The sequence below is a fragment of the Cyprinodon tularosa genome, unplaced genomic scaffold, assembly GCF_016077235.1.
Source record: "Cyprinodon tularosa strain WSP-4 unplaced genomic scaffold, ASM1607723v1 ctg563, whole genome shotgun sequence".
Taxonomy (NCBI): domain Eukaryota; kingdom Metazoa; phylum Chordata; class Actinopteri; order Cyprinodontiformes; family Cyprinodontidae; genus Cyprinodon; species Cyprinodon tularosa.
Window position 1 is genome coordinate 79,019 of NW_024039300.1, and position 20,048 is coordinate 99,066.

Genomic DNA, 20,048 nt, shown 5'->3' on the forward strand with positions numbered 1-20,048 from the left:
TAAGGTTGGGCGCTGACCTAATTTCACAAAAAAGAAAAAAAAAAGAAATCTCTTGTCAGATCCTCAAATTCATGATACGACTTCTAACCCAGCCTTGCAAGAAGACTCCTGTTTGCAAATTTTAAGATTTCTTTAAACCAAACCTGGCAGGACTATGTTTACTTTTTTATATTGATTTCAGAATCAGATGTAGGATACAAATGAGCAAATGTCAGCAAAAGCAGTATAATTAATAGCAGATGTGAATTTAAGAAAGAATTTGTCAAGTAGAGCGATTCATACGGACCCAAACTGCAACCAAAACAGTCATATGATGGAGATTGTATGATTTAATGATAAGGAAATTTATATCCTTCAGGACACGGAGGAAATAAGCATGGAAACCAGGGCTGGAACAAGACAATAAGCTAGCAGAGGATGAAGAAAGAGATATGGGAAAACATATTTACAGAAATAACCCAAAATACAAAAAAATCTGATGGGTGATTTTGTAAGCTTACTCTATTTTTGATTACTTGTAATATTTGGGTTGTTTTTTTATATCAATGTATGATCATTGTTACTTTTGATTAGGACCTTTAATTTAAATCGCATATCAAAAAGGTTGATATCATTTCCTTATTTCATCTCTGGAATATTGCAAAAACTAGAAATATCCTGTCAAGGGTGATTGATGCTGAGGAACTAGTCCATGCATTTGCTACTTCAAGGCTGGACTATTGTAGTTCTTTACTATCAGGAAGTCCACAAACTGTAGTTAAAAGCCTTCAATGCTGCAGCCAGGGTTCTGATGAAAATTAAAAAGAGAGATCATATTTCTCCTATCTTGGGTTCTCTTCATTGGCTTCCTTTTAAATGCAGAGTAGAATAAACCCACCTTCTGACATCTAAAGCCCTTAATAACAAATACAAGTGGTGCAGGAGTCTGGTTCAAATTGCAGGCAGAAATTCGGACCAGTTTCCAAGGGGTCTGATTTTGGGACCAGTGGATTTCATCTCTGCTTTTTACAGATGATGTGGTTCAACTGACTCCCCTCTGCCAAGACATGCAGTAGGTACTGGGACAGGTCACAGCTGAGCTTGAAGCTGCTGCTAAAAATATCAGCTCCTTTAAGTCCTAGGCCATGGTTCTCTGACAGAAAAGGGTGGGTTGCACTATTCAGGTCAGAGGAGAGGTCCTTCCTCAAGTGGTAGAGTTCACTTATTTCAGATCCTGTTCACAGTACTGCTCTCCTTCATATCGAGAGCAAGAGTGAAGGTAGCTAGGACGTTTGTCTTGGATACTCTCGGGATGCCTCCTTTTGGAGGTGTTGCAGGCCAGTCTCACCTGGAGGAGGCCCAGGGACCAGCCCAAGAGTTGCTGGAGGAATTATGTCTGTTATGTGGCGTCTAGGACTTCCTCAGGAGGAGGATGAGGAAGTGCTAAGGAGAGGAACGTCTGGGAATCTGCTGTGACTAATTGCCACCACAAAGTGTTCCTTAATTAGCAGAATATATCTTTATATCTATACATATAGATATTAGTCTATCCATATACACATATGAATATATATAACTCACATACTGGAAATACAATAAGTTTTTTAATAATTTTTTAATCTTTGTAAATAACTATAAATCTTGGGATATTAGCTACCTGTCAAAAAAAAAAAAAGAATCTGCCATTAAGTCCTCAAATATTAAGAAGGAATAATTTGTGTTTTATAAAAAATATATAATATAATATAAAAAAATCTGTCAAAGCTTTCCCTTTTAACCGATCCATGCCAGCGATGTCTTCATCATTTCTGCATTCAGGGATTTTATTTTTCCTTTTTGTACGCCCCCCCCCCCCCCCACACACACACCGTCCTGCAAGGCACATATTCTGCTATCTCAGGAGCTGTTTTTATATGTTTCAGAAAAAGATATATAGCAGACAGTACAATAAAACATTCCACTCATGACAATAAAGTCTTTATTAACTGCATTATATACTACAATGGTAAATCTGTATAAATAAAAAGCAATTTCTTATTTTGCAGTTGCAGCTGTAATATTTGACTTTTAATGGCATAGAGTTCAGGGAAGTAAGGTGATGTTGCCAGTGTATTTCTCAATAAGACAATCACCAGATACTAACTGACTCTGTTTTAAATATACACATAAATGATGTGACCTGTTAGGAAAGGTAGAAAAAACAACACACTGATAGCAATGAGACCAAATCCTTCCTTTGCTTTGAAAGAAACTTGGTAAAACCTACACAAAGAAACACACATTTAGCATAAAAAATTCCTGTGAAATAAAATTATTTAAAAAGCTCATTTTAATCTTATGCACTTTAAATAGCTACTATATTTACAATGACTCTTGGTGTATTCAGCCTTACATTCATCTGTATGCATGCATATAGTTATGTCTTCTGCATTTATTCATTGTTCAGTTCGACTCCATGCAGCCAAATCCAGGATCAAATTTCCAACGTGTTCTTTGGACGGATGGAAAGGCAAACAAAATTCCTTTATGTGTCTGAGTACGGCTGATATGTCTGAGAGTTCTTCTCTCAGTGTTTGAATGTGCAGGTCATCATACGAAGCTCTCCTCCATGTTGGAGCACAGCAGGAAAGAGTCGACTAGCCGCGGTTTGATTAGCTGCTGGTGGTCTGCCGCCTCGATGCTGTCTGGACAACCTGCTGCCAGCCTCCTCAAAGCAGCCTGGAGACACATAAACACATGTTACCCACAGGCAGAAATACAACCTATATTATATTTCTGCCTAGGATCTTGCTCTTCTTTGGTTTGCAGCAATATATATTGTAGTGATGTTAAAAAAAATGAGGAAGATGACTTACACTGCCTTGTAAAAAAATTTTTTAATTAACCCCACCTTTTAAACTTTTCATATTGCAACCACTGTCTTGACTTATGTAAAGTTTTAGCATTTAATTTGACATAAAATTGAAATTGGAAAAAACCTACATGGATTAGCATGCAGTCTTTTTTGGTAACTTTTGAGGTTAATTTTTGATAAAATAATTCCTACTGAGGAATATTGGGCTCAAACCTTTTTCAAGTTTTGCAGAAGATTTTCAATTGGATTTAGAATGAACAATGATAAGGGCCTTATTGATGTACATTTCTATCATCTCTGCTCTTCCCTATGGAAGAGAGGAGTCTCAGTCATTAGATGTAACACACAGCAAACAATGTCTGATCATGATCAGAAAAAGACAATGTTAATTTTGAAGCCTGCCCCTTTTTACAGATTTAGAAGAAATTTCCGACACATACTGTAGAGGCGCATCAAGGCCTAAGCACATGAATATAGTACTTTAATCCTAACCTTTATACAGTAACTTTAAGCGCAACAGCATAATGATGCCACTACAGTACCATGCTTCACCAAAGACAAAGACGCCTTTGGGCCAAAAAGTTACACAGGTCAGTCTGGAAAGGAGCAGGCAGAACTCAATTTCATACAAACTTCAGACAAAAATTTATTTTATACGAAGAAAAGCTGTTAAATCAGGGAGTTGAGACAAAGGGGAAGTGGTGGCCTAGGCGGTCAGGGCATTGCGCTTGGAATCCTTAGTTTCTAAGTTCAAGCCCCAATCCCATGACCGCCATCTGGCTCACTGAGGTCTAACTTGAAAGAGAGGGCCAACAAAAAAAAAAAATGCATATCTTCTTTTGGAAGGTGAGCTTCAATGGACGATGCAAACAGCAAATTTTAAACAGAGCGTGCATGAGGAGAGATAGGCTGATGTATTCTCTCACATGTCTTTTATAGGCGTTCCGTCTCAGGAGCGGGCACAGGGTTGTGCATGTGCTTTTTTTTTGTGGAGTTTAAGTTTTAAAAATTTACGAAAATCCCCCCACAATACCTTTAATTTTTTTGCTTTTTATTAAAGATGGCTTCCTTTACCCCCCTCTTTTGATCATTTGTCCTCTCTGTCCAAAATGTTAAATTGAAAAATGTATACAGCTGAAAGACTCCTGGATATGCATTCCAAATGTTCACAGAAAAACTGAGTGAAAGTCCTGTAGCCCCCAATGTACTCCTGCTTTGTTGTTTTGCAAAACATTTTCCTTTATATTTAAAGTATTTTCCATATTTTGTTCTGTTTTATATAATTCCAGTAAGAATAATCAGATTTTTGTTGTGGTAATGATGAAAAAATGTGAAAAGGTTATATTGGTTTGAGCTCTCTGGAAATCATGAAGATTTAAATAGAAGAGACATACAGAGTTTATCAGTAGATGAGCAGATACTGAATTCTAGTTGTTGCTTTAACGAAGCGCTGCAAAATCCCATGTGGCTAATGACTAATATGCACGATGCACCCCATTCAGCCAGAAGAGCCCCTCCAACATTTACATTTAAGATTACAAATGATCTGTAGAAAGCTTCATGTCCTTTGAAGGCGGACGTAGATGTTACACCCGCGCCCGCCAGACCCCTGGCTGAAGGGATAAAATGGAATTGCATTAATGTGAATAGACTGACAAGCACAGGCGCAGCAAAGAGGAAGGCGTTTCTCTGCCCAATTAATCTCCTGACCGCCATCCACTTACATTCATCACATCATAAGTATTATGATCAGATTTAGAAGAGGCCAAAGCATAAGCTTATTATTTATTCCATGTTCTTACTTTAATTAATAGCAGAACATATAAGGTGATGTGAACTGCTAACGTATCTCTGCATGGCGTGTGATATATTGTCATGTCTCAAACCTCACCTCATAAAAGTGGATAAATTAGACCTCGGCTCTTTGCTTCGATCTTAAACACGTATGTGATATAAATCTAATACTACGCAGTGGAGATCCTCTATGGCTGCAGAGGAAAATGTCTAACATTATACACTTCTGAAAGGAAAAAGGCAATTTTAATGTTTTTATAGACATTTTTTTTTGTCTCGAGGACACAGGGTTATTGGAAAGCTATTCAGGCTTCTGATAGAACAGACAGGAACACATATGGAAACACCCATCTGTACACCTACCAGGCAGGCGACCAGAACAGAGTCACTGTTATTTCTCTCAGTGGGGGATCGGCACAGCTCAATGAGACGAGGGACAGCTAGACACAGCAGAGGGGGACACGTTCACTTTCAAACATCAACCTCTTTAAAATGATGTAAAAAAAAAATAAAAATAAAAATAAATGCTGCTTTCTTTATCGTTTATCACCTCTAACGTTTAAAAAAATCATGCATTGCTGATTAACTGATTATGAATCTTTCCTTTCAAATCATGGAAGCGATCTACAACAAACATCTTTAATTATTAAAAATATAAAAACCTGGGGGAACATGTTTGAAATAAATGAACTTTTTCTACCATTTAAAATAGGTCAAAATTCAGACAAGTTTAGCATAGAAACTATATTTTCCTTTTTGGTGAATATTTAACCTGATCAGAACGAGTTGTTCTGTTTGATCACCAATTTCTATCCAGGTTTTAATAACAGGGCCACTGATTAAAGACAAGCTGAGGAATATATAAGCAGTCTGCAGAATTCATTGTTCTACCCTGAGCATGATGGGGCCATAACTGTGCTTGAGAGCTGCTACTTTTTTTTCTCAGGTCTAAAAGCCTCATCTATTTTTTGTTTTGTTTATATTGTTCTCACTATGTTGAAAAAGATCAATTTGTTTCTTGTTTGGCCGTAAAACTTTTGTCTATATGGACAGCTGCAAATTCCAGTTAACCTTATCAGATGTGTAGCAGGAGCCTTTTTGTCCCTGTCTTGATGATGGAAGCTGGGTTCTACTTGCTTGCAGTTGAAATTAGGGTGTTAGTCTCACTATGTAAGAACTGCAGTAAATAATAATGACTAATTAATTGATTACTAAAATCTCTTCCTGCAAGAATCGTTTTTAACATGTTTTAGGTGTTTTTTAATACAAAAATATTCTCCTGACTGAAAATTATGAATTCATTTTTTTCCCTTGCAGTAGCAGCTGAATATCATCCTTGAAATCTTTGTTCCATGTTTGCTTAAACTTAAAGCAGAAATACATCAACATTATAAACTATTAGCTATGTTACCTCAAATCATACAGTTATTGCGCAGTTATCCTGCAATGACTAAACACAATCAGCTGGTTTTAGTTAGAATAACTATTGAATCTGAATCTAATTTCCTCAAACAAACACAGTTATGGACTAAAATAAATGTTTGGTTCTTTGAACAGTGGTCTGAGTTGTTTTCTGATTTATATCACCGGAAAGATGAGTTTTAAGGTAATATGTTAAGTTGGCTTCTTTAAATCAAAAAAAGGAATGTAATATATGGTTAAAATATGTGGGAGAAGATGAACATCTTAAAGGGATAATTTAAGAATCTTAATATCATTTAAACAGTTTATCTGTTTTATTTTTTGTATTTTTATATATATCCAAACTCTTTTTTTCGCACAAGGCCATTTTTTTCTTTTAAAGTAGAATTGATAAGGTTCTTTATTACCTTTAAGCTGGATGGCAGTCTGGGCCAGGTCTGGGTCTCTGCTCAGGCGGGCCAGTGTGACTGCAGCTTTCTGCTGCACCCGCTCACAGGCAGCCACCTCTGAGGGATTAGAGGAGGATGGTTTCTCCCCCAAGAGCAGGAGCAGTCTCTCTATTCCTAACAGCAAAGAAAGAGAAAAATAGAAAAAATTATACAACAATTGGCTTTTTTTTTAATTAAATAAAATAGAAAAACATCAATATAGAGAATCAAAATGATATAAATAAGAAGCACTTTTGGAAGTGATACACCTTTATATTTGCTGATATAAAAACATCAAAAGTACTTTAGGCAAATTGAAGTTAGTTCATTTTATTTCCTTAATAGATAATTTGGAAGGAGAATGACCTGAACATTGCATTACATTGTATATAACACTCATGTAGAGTTAAACTCCTCCAAAAAATAGACTGATGCTGCCCTCTGGTGGGAGAAACAGGAATTACATTTCATTCCATCAACTCATGATTTAGACAAACTTTATTTGTATACACAGAGTGTATACAAAATGATATTTTGTATACCCACCCAGCAGCTTAGCAGGAAAAAAAGAACATTTCCATTCTTTAAGTGGAGCAGTGATCAAATGTAAACAGTGTGGAAAAAGGCATTGATGTGGAAGGTTCAAAGCAAAAATAAATAATAAATAACTATATAAATATAAAATATATAAAAATAATTTTTTTTTAAATAAACTCATGTGAAAATAAAGAACGCTTCCTAATAGAAGATTATCATATTGGTGCTTTGGGCTCTGATTTCATCCCTCTATGGTAATGAAGCTCCATATGTCCTGGAGTGATGTGCCGATAGTTGCACGCTTCCTGATCATGTCTTTAAGGATCTTTTAGGCAGATTTATTAGCACTAAGGAGAGCAACATGCAACAAATATCTAAAATCTAAAAAAAATTCAACTCCAGATTTGCAAACATTTATTCAAAGAGAACATGTATTTATTCTGAGGGTTAATTATCCTGTTAAAGAATTTAAAGACAACTTGTTTTCCCCTTTTTGGGCACAGGTTGGATGTGTGGGAGACTTCTTTAATGCTGTGTGTTTGAATCGAGAACACAGATCCTTCAACTTATCAAAAGGTGATTGATGAAGTATTGGTCAAAGAAAAGCTACATTTTAATTTTTTGCATTTAAATTTTTTCAGTATAAGCTAATACATCTCCAGTCCATGTTTGTGCAATTCATAAAGGTATGAATCAAAAATGATTTCATTGATGGAGTTTTTCCCCTCACCACTAAATAAATGTTTTTAAGTTAAAAGTCAAATGTTTCCACAATGTTTTTGGTACGATAGCAACTGAAATAAATGAGAAATTTGTTTTCAGACACTGTTGGAGATGCATAGGCAGAGCTATAGATGATCGCTGCATTTATGGTTAAGTCAGACATTTTCGTTTTTTAGGATTAATGGTGCCTTGGTGCAAAAAGAAATACAATTAGAAGAGATAATATAGCAGCAGATATGTTTACCTTGCTCTTGCAGGACGTCTGAAGCACACGCCTCCAAAACAGAAAGATTTGCCAAAATTGTCACCACCTGAGATATAAATGATATATGAAAAGTGCATAGTTTTTTTTTTTATAAAACACAAACAAACTTGCTATTATACCATTAGGCCTGTATGTTTGAGCCAACTATAACGCCTGTTTCTGTTGTGTTTGATACCTGGTCCTTGGAGTAGGGTGTGTCGACTCTTTGGCGGTCCTTGCAGGCCTGCAGCAGGATGTGGATGGCGTTTAGCTGCAGGAGAATCTCACAGGCCATGCTGTCGAAAAAAGTGATGTTGGCCAAGGCTGCAGAAGCCAGGAGGAACACTTCACCACAGGAGGCACTCTCACACAGCTCTGAGACAATAAAGGGCATCCTGTTAGCTATACTCTTTTGGTGCAACAAAATGCTACCAGGTCTAATTTGTATATATATATATATATATAGCCTTTTAAAACACTAGATTTTTTTGTCCTACAAAACACAGAAAGGACAGTATGGTGCCAGGCAGTGTGCCCACTCACTGATGAGAGCTGTGACGATGTCATGCATGCTCTCCAGGAAGCTGGCAAGGTGCTGAGTGGAGGTGTGGTGGGGTGAGGTGATCTGAGCCACGACTGCCGCAGCCTCTGCCCTGGCTGCTTCCACGCTGCTGTCGTCAGTCAAGATGTCTGCCAGGCATAGGATCCCATCCACCTGCAGGTCAGTGATAAAAATACAGATATTAAACATGGCTGACCAGGTTCCCTTCTCCTACACAACAAAAGACAATAAACCATTTAGTCTTTGTCAAAACAAGACTTTAAAATGACAAATAAAATAAAAGTAACAAGCCAACAGTGACTGAAAAGCCTTAGAAGGTCACTCAACCCCTTTATTACACTGCAAAAAAATGGAAGTAACATTTCCTTAAAATAAGTGCATTTCAATCTGAAAAACTCACACAGAGAGAAAAGATAATTAGAAGAATTTATTGATAAGAAAGTATAGTCTTTGGCGCTCAGACCTCGGCAGGAACATTCATGCTGAATTATGCTTTAACATGCATGAGTACATGAATGTGAATAGGGATGTTCCCCCCGGGCCTGAAACTGGTGGTGGTTTAATCCGAGCTGGTTGACAAGGTGATCTGCTGGGCAGAATTGTGGGACTAGAAGACTGAGGGAGCTGACGCCGGGGCTTCACTCAGACTCGGGATATAGAGGTCCTGCTTGGTGATGCAGGTACCGTGAACTGTCCATGATGAGCAAGCATGAAGCGACAGTGGAGAGGAAAAACTCCCCTTTGGGAAGAAACCTCTGGCAGAACCGGGCTCAACATGGTGGTCTTCTGCCGGACCAATGCGATGAGACGAGGGATGGTGACAACTGGGATTAATACTCTCTGATGAGGTTGAGGTGAAGTCATGTCATGGAGGACGATTCAGCTGCGAAGGTGGAGAAGGGGATGGAGGTGGGTGAATGTCGTCTGAATCGAAATCCGACATTGCGATTGCAGGATAGCGGGCTGGGATGAGGATTTGAAAGTTTATAAAGTGGAAGCAGGACGCTGATTGGGCTTCGTGGTGGAGTAGTTCGAAGCTGATTGGCTCGCTTCGGAGACGGATCAGCTTCTGATTGATGGAGGTAAGTCAGAGTTCTTCAATCGAACTTCCGCTAGAGCTTCATTTTTTCCTGTACTGACCAGGTACGTGAGACACTTTGCCAATAGAATAAGTGATTCAACCTGGAGAGGCTCACTCAAAGCAATTAGAAAATATAGCATTTATTTATACAGGTAACACAATCATATTCTTCAAAATATTTCTATCTAAGGAAAACCAGCTGACTGCGAACAATCATTAATTCTCTGCAATCCGTCAAACTAAGGATGATTGTAGCGACGGTGGAGAGGAAAACTTTAAAAAAGAAGTAACCTCAAGCAGAACCAGGCTCAGTGTGAGCGGCCATCTGCCGAGATCGACTGGGGTTCAAGGAGACAGAAGCACATGAAGACATAAACCAAATAAGTTAATTGGTGCTCGGGCCTCGGGCAAAGACTTTGATGCTGTGAATCAACATACTCTTGGATGAGTAACCAAAAAAAAGGATTAGTGTCTCAAACCTGGTGATGGAATAAGCCAGAGGATGAGTGGAAATGATAATGAGGGAGGAGATGGGGGAAAGTTCGCTTGGATGTGAGAAAGGGAAGCTGGGCTGGAGCTAAATGAAGGTGATCTTGCAAGATGATTGGCTTTGGAGAAGGTGCTGCCCCGAGCTGATTGGCTGGAGCTGAACAAGGGACATCGCAGGTGTTTCAAGTGAAGCTAATAAAAGTCTTTCAGATTGAATTTACGCTTAATCTTCATGACAATTTAAAATAAGTTAAGATAATAATAAAAACAAACAACTGCAGTCTCTAATTTTAAGTGCATAATTCCTAATTGCTGCTGCACTTCATGAATGGAAATGTTATTTTTTACTGCTAAGCTGCTGCTCATCCACTGTCGTTAAGCTGTATAAACAACATTTCATTTTGTGTACACTGTGTATACAAAATGACGATTAAGTTTTTATCTTATTTTAAAAGTAAAAATACTTATTCCATTGGCAGATCATCATATTTACCTACTCAAATTAGGGTAAAGACACTGATTTTTAGATAGTTTTTACAGTGTAGAGAAGTTTGGAATGCTAACATGTTGGTAAAAATCCCACTTAGAGCCTATTTCTTTTTTGTTCTTACAACTGTAATACAAACAGCTGGACTGTCTGATAACAATTCTTAGTACAGATGATGAACAAGAAACTGAGCATCACTTCAAAAGAGAAAAAAAGCATTCTAATGTCGTTAAATAAATCAATATGGTATTTAAATGTGTGCTCTTTGACCTTTTCCAATCCCAACATTTGTGCTTGGATTGGATAGAAGCATAATATTACCTTGGCAACACTTGTATTCACTACATTAGAGAAGAGTCTCTGATCTCCTTATGTGAGGTTATGGACCCCTTTTTACTGTATTATGTTAAACAAAGGAAACCATAAACAAAGTAAAACATCGTTATCTGTATGTTAATGATTCTGGATCGCCATGTAGACCACCAGCTTCACTCTTCACTCGCAGCCAAAACCTGCAGCTCGTAAAGCTGTTGCAGTGAAGACAGTCATCTTTGTTTAACGAGACACCGATAGACTTTTATACGTGACTGGCAGCTGCCCAGGTGACGTGCATCATCAGATTTGAGGGAGGAGCTAAGAGGGTTCAGCCAAATTTTGAGGATTTGCTTCAGTGTACGAGGTCAAAAGTTTGGTTGAGTCTTTGTGTTCATACTGTCCTCTGGAGAAAGTACTTACTTCAACATTAAATGTTTCCAGATTTTCACAAAATGCAAACAAAACATTTTACATAGAATAAACTGTGATTTTATCAGACAGTGCAGCACAAAGTAATTCAAGGTAGGAAAAGAAGAAATTACTGAAATGTAACCTATGAAGTTTCAGAAATGTATATACAACCATAGGCGTAACTTCCTTAAGAACTGGTGTGGACATGTCCCCACCAATCTTGACCGGTAGGGGGACAGTCCCCACCAATATTTTGTACACGTATTTTGCTTTCGGTGCTGTGTATATCTGATTAAAACCCCATTCATGCCGCTCCTCAGAAAGAAAATAAAAAAAGTTCTCCCCGCTGCTCACCATCCACAAACCCCGACTAAAAACTCAGAAAAAATAATCTGTTGCCTCTCGCTTTCTCCCCATCACCGCCCTCTCCCCATAACACCTGTCGCTTCCCTCCAATAATGCTAACACATTCAAGGACAGCAGTGGACTCAGACTTGCAGGTGTTAAAGAAAAATGATTATTTTTTAGACTTTAATACAGTTAATCTTATGGCAGGGTGTAAACATCTAAACTTAAAACATATTTTTTAAAATTTTGAAAGGCTGTGTTAAATGTTTAAAACTATTTAATGGAAAAGTTTTTAAAGCCCACCGGGCCCAATGGGAATGAGTATCTCCTGGGGGGTGAATAACAGTTAACCCTGCAGGAGAATTTCTGTTTGGGTTTTAAAAGGGAAGGTAAAAGGGTGAGGCCCCCCGTTTTTTCCACAAGCTGGTCTTTTGGAGTTATCGGGGTGTTTTATGATTTTTGGAATGCTAGGGGCCGGAAAACTTTCCGTTTTTTCTTTTTAAAAACCCAAAAAAAGCAAATGCCCCCCAGATGTTTGCGGGAAAAATTAGGTAAAAGCTCAGTGCCCAGAGGGGCTCTGGTTGGGGCCCGGGGCCCGGGGGCCCTTTTTGTTGGATTGGATAAAAAGGGGAAATTAAAAGCTTTCAAAAATGGAAGTTACAGATCGGTTTTTGCCCCTTGAAAAAATTCTCAAAAGATGTTTTGTACGTCTTTGTTTTTCCTTTCCTCCTATGTCGGGTAAGGGAAAAGGTTGTCTCTGTTGTTTTGCTTTTTTGGTTTTGGCTTGTGCTTTGTCTTATTTCAAGGGTATGCTTTGTTTTTTATTGGTTTTAAACTCTGTAATTCTGTGATTTTAAACAGGCCTTGTGATTTTCTTTAGGGGCACACCCCAAGCTCGCCGAGTGGACCTGGGGAAGGGAAGAATCAAAACCCAAAACCTTTTTTCCAAAGTTAACTATTTGTTAGAATATTTTTTTCCTTTTTAAAATTTTTGGGGGGGCCCTCGTCCCGGGTTTTGGGGGAGTCTGGCGGCGGGTTTGTTTGGCCCTGATTGATCCGTTTCGGCCCGACGTTCGGTGGGGTTTAAGGGCGTATTGATTATTTTTAAAAGTTGTCTGAAGCGCCGTGTGGTGGGGACCGGGGTGATTTGTTTTTGTGGGCCTCACGGGTTTTCAGATGCTGCAGGGGTAGTTTAAACCCCTTTCTAAAAGAGTCGGTTTTTTTAAAGGATTAAAAAAAAATAACTTACAGGGAATGGGGCTAGTTCAAACAGAGCCTTTACGTTAACTCGACTTAAGCGGGGTTTTTTTAAAAGAAGGTTTTATTGTTGTTTTTTTTAAAATTAATTGATTAATTAATAAAAGTTTAAAATTTATTATTTTTACCCTGGGAAAGAAAATGCCGGGGCCCCTCAAAAAAAAAAGAAATTTAGGAAATTTGTGTTTTGGTTAGTTTAGGCTTGTAAAAAGGCCCGGGAGTTTTCGACCCCAAATCTCCAGTGGACTTAAAATTTAAATTTGGGTTTAAAATTGGTTTCGAGTTGTATCACTCAGGGAAAAAGGAACAAAATTAGGGGGGTTTTTTAAAGGGGTTTGGGGGCCCCCCCGGAGTTGTTCACTCGTGGAAAATAAAAGGACTAAAAAAAAAATTTTATTTTTTTTTTAAATACTTTTTTTAAAACGTCCCCCCAAGCGGGAAAAAAAAAAAAACCTTTTGTCAGGGGGGGAAATTGAGTGTTTCGAATAAATTTTAAATTGAGGTTATTTTCCCCCTCGAGCATGCCCCGGGCTCTGGAAGTGTAGGCCCTGAGAAGTTAAAAATGGAATAAAAGGGATTTGAAAAATTTGAAATTGGAAAATTTTAAAGAGGGGGGTCATAAAATTCTTTTAGCCGGCCCCTGCCCGTCTTTCTTTTTTTTTTTTCGGGGTCTTTTTTTGGGAATGAACAAAAAACGTTGTCTTTTGTTTCTGTGTTTTGATGTTTCTTTGTTTTTTGGGCTGTTTTTTTTGTGTCTGTCTTCCCCCTTTTTTACTGTGGGCCTATGCCCCAAACCAAAAGGCGTGCTTTTCTTTTGTCTGTCTTTTGTCTAAATTTGTGTGAGATTGGGGGCGGGGGGAAAGGGGAATTATTTGTGTTTCAAGTTTTGTGTTCTGAAAAAATTGTTAAATTTTTTCCCGGGGGTTGTTTGTATTACTAACTTTTTTTTCTTTAAAATGTGCTTCTGTGGGACAGGGGTTTGTCTCCGTTTTGGATGCAAGTTTTGTTTCACAGCGGGGGGAAATGATTGCCCCCCTTATTTGCATTTTGGGATTTGTTCAGTTTTTTTTGGGGGCTTTTTCCGCTAAAGCTTTCGGGTTTTTGGATTTTGATGTGAATTGTTTTTGGGGACTGTGTTTTGTTTTTAAAAATGAAAAGTAAAAAATTTAAAGTTTTAACGTTGTTTTTATTTTTTCTCAGGGGGTTTGAAAATGTTTTGGGGCATCATTTTCCAGGTTTGAGCATGGAATAAACCAATTTTTTTTTATTTTAAACTTTTAACCCATTGCCCAATAACTTCAATTTCTATTTTTCCCTTTGGCCCCAAAAAGGGGGAAAACCCCACCTCACTGCTTGAAACAAGAGAACAAAAAGGGAGAACATATGGATGTTTTTTGTTGACAGTGTTTTTTTACAGTTAATTTTGGGACATTTTGAAACACTAATGAATAACTTTTTTTTCTTGTAGGACGTTTTTCGGGTGCAGCCCATTTCGCATATTACAGGACCGCAAAATTGGTTTTTTTGGGTTTTCCTACGGGGTCTAGGTGGGCCATTTAATAAAAAAAAATTTGGGCTATCAGGAAATACAGTTGTTTTTTTAATATGGGTTTTTAAAAAAGGGTTTCCCACAAAAACTGAAAATTTTTGGGCCCCTATTGGATGTTTTTTTTTTTTTTTCAACCTTTGGTTTGTTTAATAATTGTGTTTAAGACTTTAAAGGGGACTTTTTTTGGTTTTGGGAAATCGGGGGGAAATTCCTTTGCATCTTTCTTACACGGGGGTTTTGTTGATAGTCTGTTTGGTGTGAATGAGAGTGAATTTTGTTGGCTGAGGGCCCCTTTGAGGGGTTTTTAGGTGTCTGTGTAAATATGAACTCATTTCAGTGTGAAAGCTGTTTTTGATATTTTTTTTTATTTTAAATTTTTAAAGGGAAAATAAAGGTTTTTGTTTCAAAAAATATTTTTTTATTACTGTTTTAAGGGAAAATTTTTTAAAGGGTTAAGACGTTTATTTTTTGCTGTCATGATCGGGTTTTTAAAGCGGGAATCATCTCCCTTGTTGCAGTTGAAATTTTAATATGAAACGAAAATTCACCCTTTGGGTTTTTTTTAAAGCGATAAATGTAGTTATTGGGAAAAACTTTTGTTATCCATTTTGGGGACAAAAAAACACTAACAGACTAACCTAAATTTTTAATAAATTTTGGGGTTTATATTTTCATAGGGGGTGATGATTGGAATTTTTGGAAATTTTGCATAATGGGGGTTAAGTTTTTCCCCATTTTTTTTTTTCCCAAACCTTAAATTGCTTTTTCTTTTGGGGAAATAAAAAAAACACAGGGGGTTTGTTTTTAAAGATAAGCATTACAGAGGGAAAATTTAAAATTTAAACTAATCCCCGTCTAGTTTGAATTTTAGATGGGGGATTTGGAAAAATTTGGTGGAACTTTCTTATGTTTTTTGGGTTTTTTTTTTTCAGAAAATTATTAATTAAAAAAGTGACTTTTTTAAAAATTTTCCCAAAAATTGTTTTTAAAAATGAAATTTTTAAATTTTTTCAAAAAGGGGGGGGGAAAGCAAAAAGTAAAACCCTAATTCCTGGTTTTTTTTTTGGATAGGGTTTAATGGAAAAATTTTGGGTTAATCAAAAAATTTTGATTTTTTCGTTTTCAACAATAGTGAATTAAGGAATTTTTAATGTGAGTCATATGGCCCCTTTCCCCTTTTTTACTACAATAGGGGTTTTGTGATATAGAAGCTTTTTTAAAATTAGTTTTGGAATCATTTCAAATTGAACGGTTTCAAAAAACACCCTTATGCCATGTTTTTTCTTTTAAAAATTTTTTGATGATTTCGGCATCACTGGGACTTTGTTTTAATTACATTTTGGGTTTTTAAATTGTTAATTTTGGGGAAAAATTTTTTGGTTTTTTTAAAAATGTTTATGAATTCAGATAAAATGTAAAGGTTTTTGGGAAATTTTGAAAGGGGGACTTTGTTTGAAGCGGGGGGGGACCATGAAAAGGGAGTTTGGTATTTATTTAGAACAATATGAAAATTATAATTATTTGCCCAAGGGCAATTCCGTCACAACTTTTATAATTTATCAGTATTGGACTTTTTAAGAGTTTTTTTTAATTCTTTAATGGTTTGTGAGGTTGTGTTTTTGAATTTGTAGTTGATATTTGGGAGTGAATGTCATCGAGGTAAATTTACGTTTATTGATGGTTTTAAAAAGTAAGTGTAAATTTTTTTCTTAATTCTGGCACATCCGATCGTTGGGGCTATTTTAAAAAAATTTCTGTTTATTCTTTTTTCAGTTCCCGGATTTGGGGGGTTGGCCTTTTTTGCTATAAAAAACAAAAATCTAGCGGGCCCCCCAGGGAGGGGCAAACACAAGATAAATTTTATTTATGATAGTGAAAAAATAACAAAATGTGGGAAAAATAAGTTTTGCTTTTTAATTATTTGTATTATTTTTTCTCTTGGGGAAGTTTTCCTTCCTTCTGAATTGAATTTTGGGATCGGGGGGAAGGGTCTTTTAAGCTCGAGATCATTTGGGGAAAATGTATTTGAAAAGGGAAACTTCTTTATTTTTTCCCGGGATCAGGCCGCTGTTGTTGCTGAAAAAGACTTTATGATTTCTGAAAAATAGGGCCCAACTTCTGCTGGATGTTTTTTTGAAAGCCCAACGCTGTTGAGGATTACGAAAAAGGGGGGTGAAAACGAAATGTTCTCCTGCGTACCCTTTGGGAACAGAAAGTCTCCTTTTTCTGTTGTTTTCATGCCTGGCTGAAAAAAAAAAGGGACTCAGGCGTTATCTGTGGGAGTCTTCTATGGCTGGGAAAACAGCAGTGAATCGGGACCCCAAAGTTAGAAAAACCCGGGCGGGGGGGGTTTTTGTAGATGATTGGGCTGCTGGTTTTTTTATGTTCCCGTTGTCGACCAAAGGAAAGGGTGACCAAAGTTCATCAAAGGGGGACGTATTTCCCGATGTTTCTGCATGCTGGGGAAAGACTGCTTCCTAGAAACTTTTTTAAACAGGGGAAAACAGGGAAATTTTTGGGAAAGGGCAAAACGCCCCGGCCGGGGGTTTCCCTTGGGGGGTTGGTTTTGTTCCATTTTATCCTGGATTTTCACCCCTGTAAAAACCAAAGGGGTTAAACCCCCGGGCCCCAAAAGCCCCTCCTGGGGTTCCCTTCCAAGCTTCAGGTTCCAAAAAACGAAATTTGGGGTTCCAAACCCAAAAAATTGGGGAGTGGTGGAAAAAAGGTTTCTTTTTCCCTTTTTAAAAATTTTTGTAGTGTTTGAAAGCCATTGTTTCTTTTATTTAGACTCAAGCGCTGAGGGCGACCCTGTTTTTCCCTTTAACCCCTCCTGGCAAGCCCCCCCGAGTGTTTTTTTTCCCGGTGTTGAGGACCAAACCCCCAAACTCCTTTTGGGGGCAAAAGGTTTTTAACGGGTAAATTGGGGGTTGGTGTTTCACCCCAAATGTTACGACACTGCCCCCTTCCTCCCCCTTTATTCCTCTGTTTGTTCCAAAAAAATGCTAAAATGTGTCTTTTTTCCTTCCCGCCTGCAAAAAAATGGGAAGGGGCTAAAGGGTTGCCCCCCCAAATTTCATTTTTTTTTTTTTTTTTAAAAAATTTTTAGCTGAATTTTCCCTTGTGTGGGTTTGCTTCATCTATAGGGAAGATGATTTTAAATTTTTTTTTTTTCCCATTTTTACAAAAGGCCTTTTTCCCAAAGGGGAAAAAATTTTTAAATTTTTAAATTTTTAATGGGAAAATTTGGGGGAAAATTTAAGGTTTGGGTTTTTGTTGGGATTGTGGGTTTGTTCCCCCATTTGAACGGGGTTCCCCCGGAAAAATGACCACCAAAAAAAAAGTTCCCTGTGTTTTTAAATTTCCCCCTTTAAAATTTAATCAAACATTTAAATTCTTTGATTGAGGGTGCCCCCGATTTTAACCCCGTAATGGGACACCAAAGTTTGAAATTTCATCCTAATTTGTTACATGAGGTAAAGTTAGGTTTGGGGATAGCGGATTTCAAATTTTAATGAGTTGTATAGGTTTTTTTTTTTGGGATTTTATGAAAAGAAATTTGTTTTTGGGTTTTAGAAACAGGGGGACTTTAATGGAATTGATCTGATAGGCAAAATTTTTAGTTTGGATCCCCTGCATTTACTTTTCGGAAAAAGAGGGGTTTTTGAAGTTTAAAAAAAAATAATTAAATGTTTTTTCCCGGTTTTTAAATTAAACCCGCAATTTAAAAATGAGCTAACTATTTGGATATGAAATAAAATAAAATGTTTTTAAAAATTAAATTTTTACTAAACAAAAAAATTTACTTTCAAATTAAATTTTCATAAAATGTGTTTTTTTAAATAAGGAAAATTTTATCATTGGATTGTTGTATCTCCATTCTATGTTTTAAAATAAAATTGTTTTTAAATAAGGGCACCCGGAAGGGTTTTTAAACTAAAGTTTACATCATTTAATAAATTTTTGCTGTATCGAATCTCTCTCCAAAAAATGAAAAAGGCATTGATAATTGTTTAAAAAATATAAAAAGGGTAATACATTATTCAATTAAAAATGTTATAAATTTTTTTTTCAAAAAGAAAAAATGGGTCCCAAAGGGAAAAAAGGGTTTAAAAATTTTTTGGGGTTTAAAAATTTTTTGGAATTAAAATAGGTCATTTTTTTTTTAGTGACAAGGTTAAAATTTTACTCATGTAAAGCAGGGTGATCATTTTTAAGGGTTTTTTTAAAAAAGGGAAAATATGATGATTGAAAAAAAATTTGGGCTAAATTTGGGGATTTACAAATTAAAAGTTATGGGAAATGTTCTTAAAAAAACAGTTTTTAAATTTTGGGTTTTTTTTTCATGATAAAGGGAAAATTTCATTTTTTCATGTAGGCCTTTTATAAAAGGGGGTCAAAGGATTGTTTAAAAAAAAACTCCCAAAAAATGACAGATTTTTAATAATCCAAAAAGGGAAGAACAGGTTTAAGCCCGTCAAAAAAGTGTGGGGGTTTAATTTAAAAACCCAATCAACAAAGGGGGCTCTCCCTTATGAGCTCCAGACGGACGGATGTTTCCAGGACCCCGCTTCCCGCATTCCCGGATGGGGAAAAGGGAAAACTTTCACAAATTTTTTCATAAAAAATTTCTTCAATGGTTACAGGTTCCTTGGGGAGCAGAATTTACAAAAAAACCAGAGTTTACAGGGGAAAGTCCAGGCTCGGGATCAGTTTTGGGGGGGAAACGAACGGGTGGCCCATGGTCATCAAAAAAAAAGTGGTCTGAACCTCGCTTCGCCAGACCATACCGAGGGGCCCTGGAGGTACTCTCATGCTGTCCGTCTACAAGAGAGACGGAGACACGTGGTTCCATTGGAGTCAGTGCACATCAGCTGAGGAGCCACGGCGCACGCTGCAGGGCATACAGGAGAATCTACAGTCTCAACCTGCGGTCGAGGAGTGTCTGAGGGCCATCACAGCGCGGAGGAGGATCTGCATTTCCGGGCAGAAGTCTGCCAAAACCACTTCATTTTCCTGAATTACAAGGCTTAAAAGGCCCAGACAGGCACAATAATCCTGTTCCGGTGTCCTTCCATTGAGAAAAGGAGATTGCACCCTCTCCTTAAACTCACTGTTAAATTGGCATAATACTCCAATTTTCAGTGAGCAACGGACACTCAGGTGAAAACCTGAGGTTTACAACCGAGGAGGAACACGTGAAGGATCCAGCTACAAGATCATCATTAACTTATCTTCTTTTTATTGCGTGTTTTCGTTTTTGCGAACTCTTCAAGAACATTCGTTTCTTTTTGCGCGTATTTTTGGATCGTTTCCTGACGAAGAATTCATATTCATTTTTGAAAGACTATCGAAGGAGCATAGAGACGAACTCTAACTTCTTATTATTGAATTGTGAAAAAAAAAGAAAAAAAGGTCTTTTGTAATTTTTATGTGTTTATGATGTATTTTCTATGTTGTTATTGTTTTGTATTGACAAATTGTAATTTTTGTGGCGAGTATTGTCTTTTGAGTCTGCTGAGCATTTTTTGGTAATTTCGAGATATCTTGCTTTGGTTTTCTAATTTTATA

At 37.1% G+C, this 20,048-nt stretch overlaps 1 protein-coding gene across 4 annotated transcripts in view; it reads right to left on the bottom strand.

Moving 5' to 3' along the window:
- Positions 1-1,940: 1,940 nt before the first annotated feature.
- LOC119796965 (protein inscuteable homolog) overlaps positions 1,941-20,048 on the bottom strand; it is a 119,200-nt gene continuing 101,092 nt past the window's right edge. For all 4 annotated transcript variants that reach the window (XM_038305766.1, XM_038305763.1, XM_038305764.1 and 1 more), the window contains 6 exons: positions 8,525-8,696; positions 8,178-8,356; positions 7,982-8,048; positions 6,457-6,612; positions 4,991-5,067; positions 1,941-2,697 (listed from right to left, as the gene is read on the bottom strand). In XM_038305766.1, the coding sequence (XP_038161694.1) occupies positions 2,569-2,697; positions 4,991-5,067; positions 6,457-6,612; positions 7,982-8,048; positions 8,178-8,356; positions 8,525-8,696 (780 nt within the window). In that variant the 3' untranslated portion in view covers positions 1,941-2,568. The remainder of the gene's footprint in view (positions 2,698-4,990; positions 5,068-6,456; positions 6,613-7,981; positions 8,049-8,177; positions 8,357-8,524; positions 8,697-20,048) is intronic.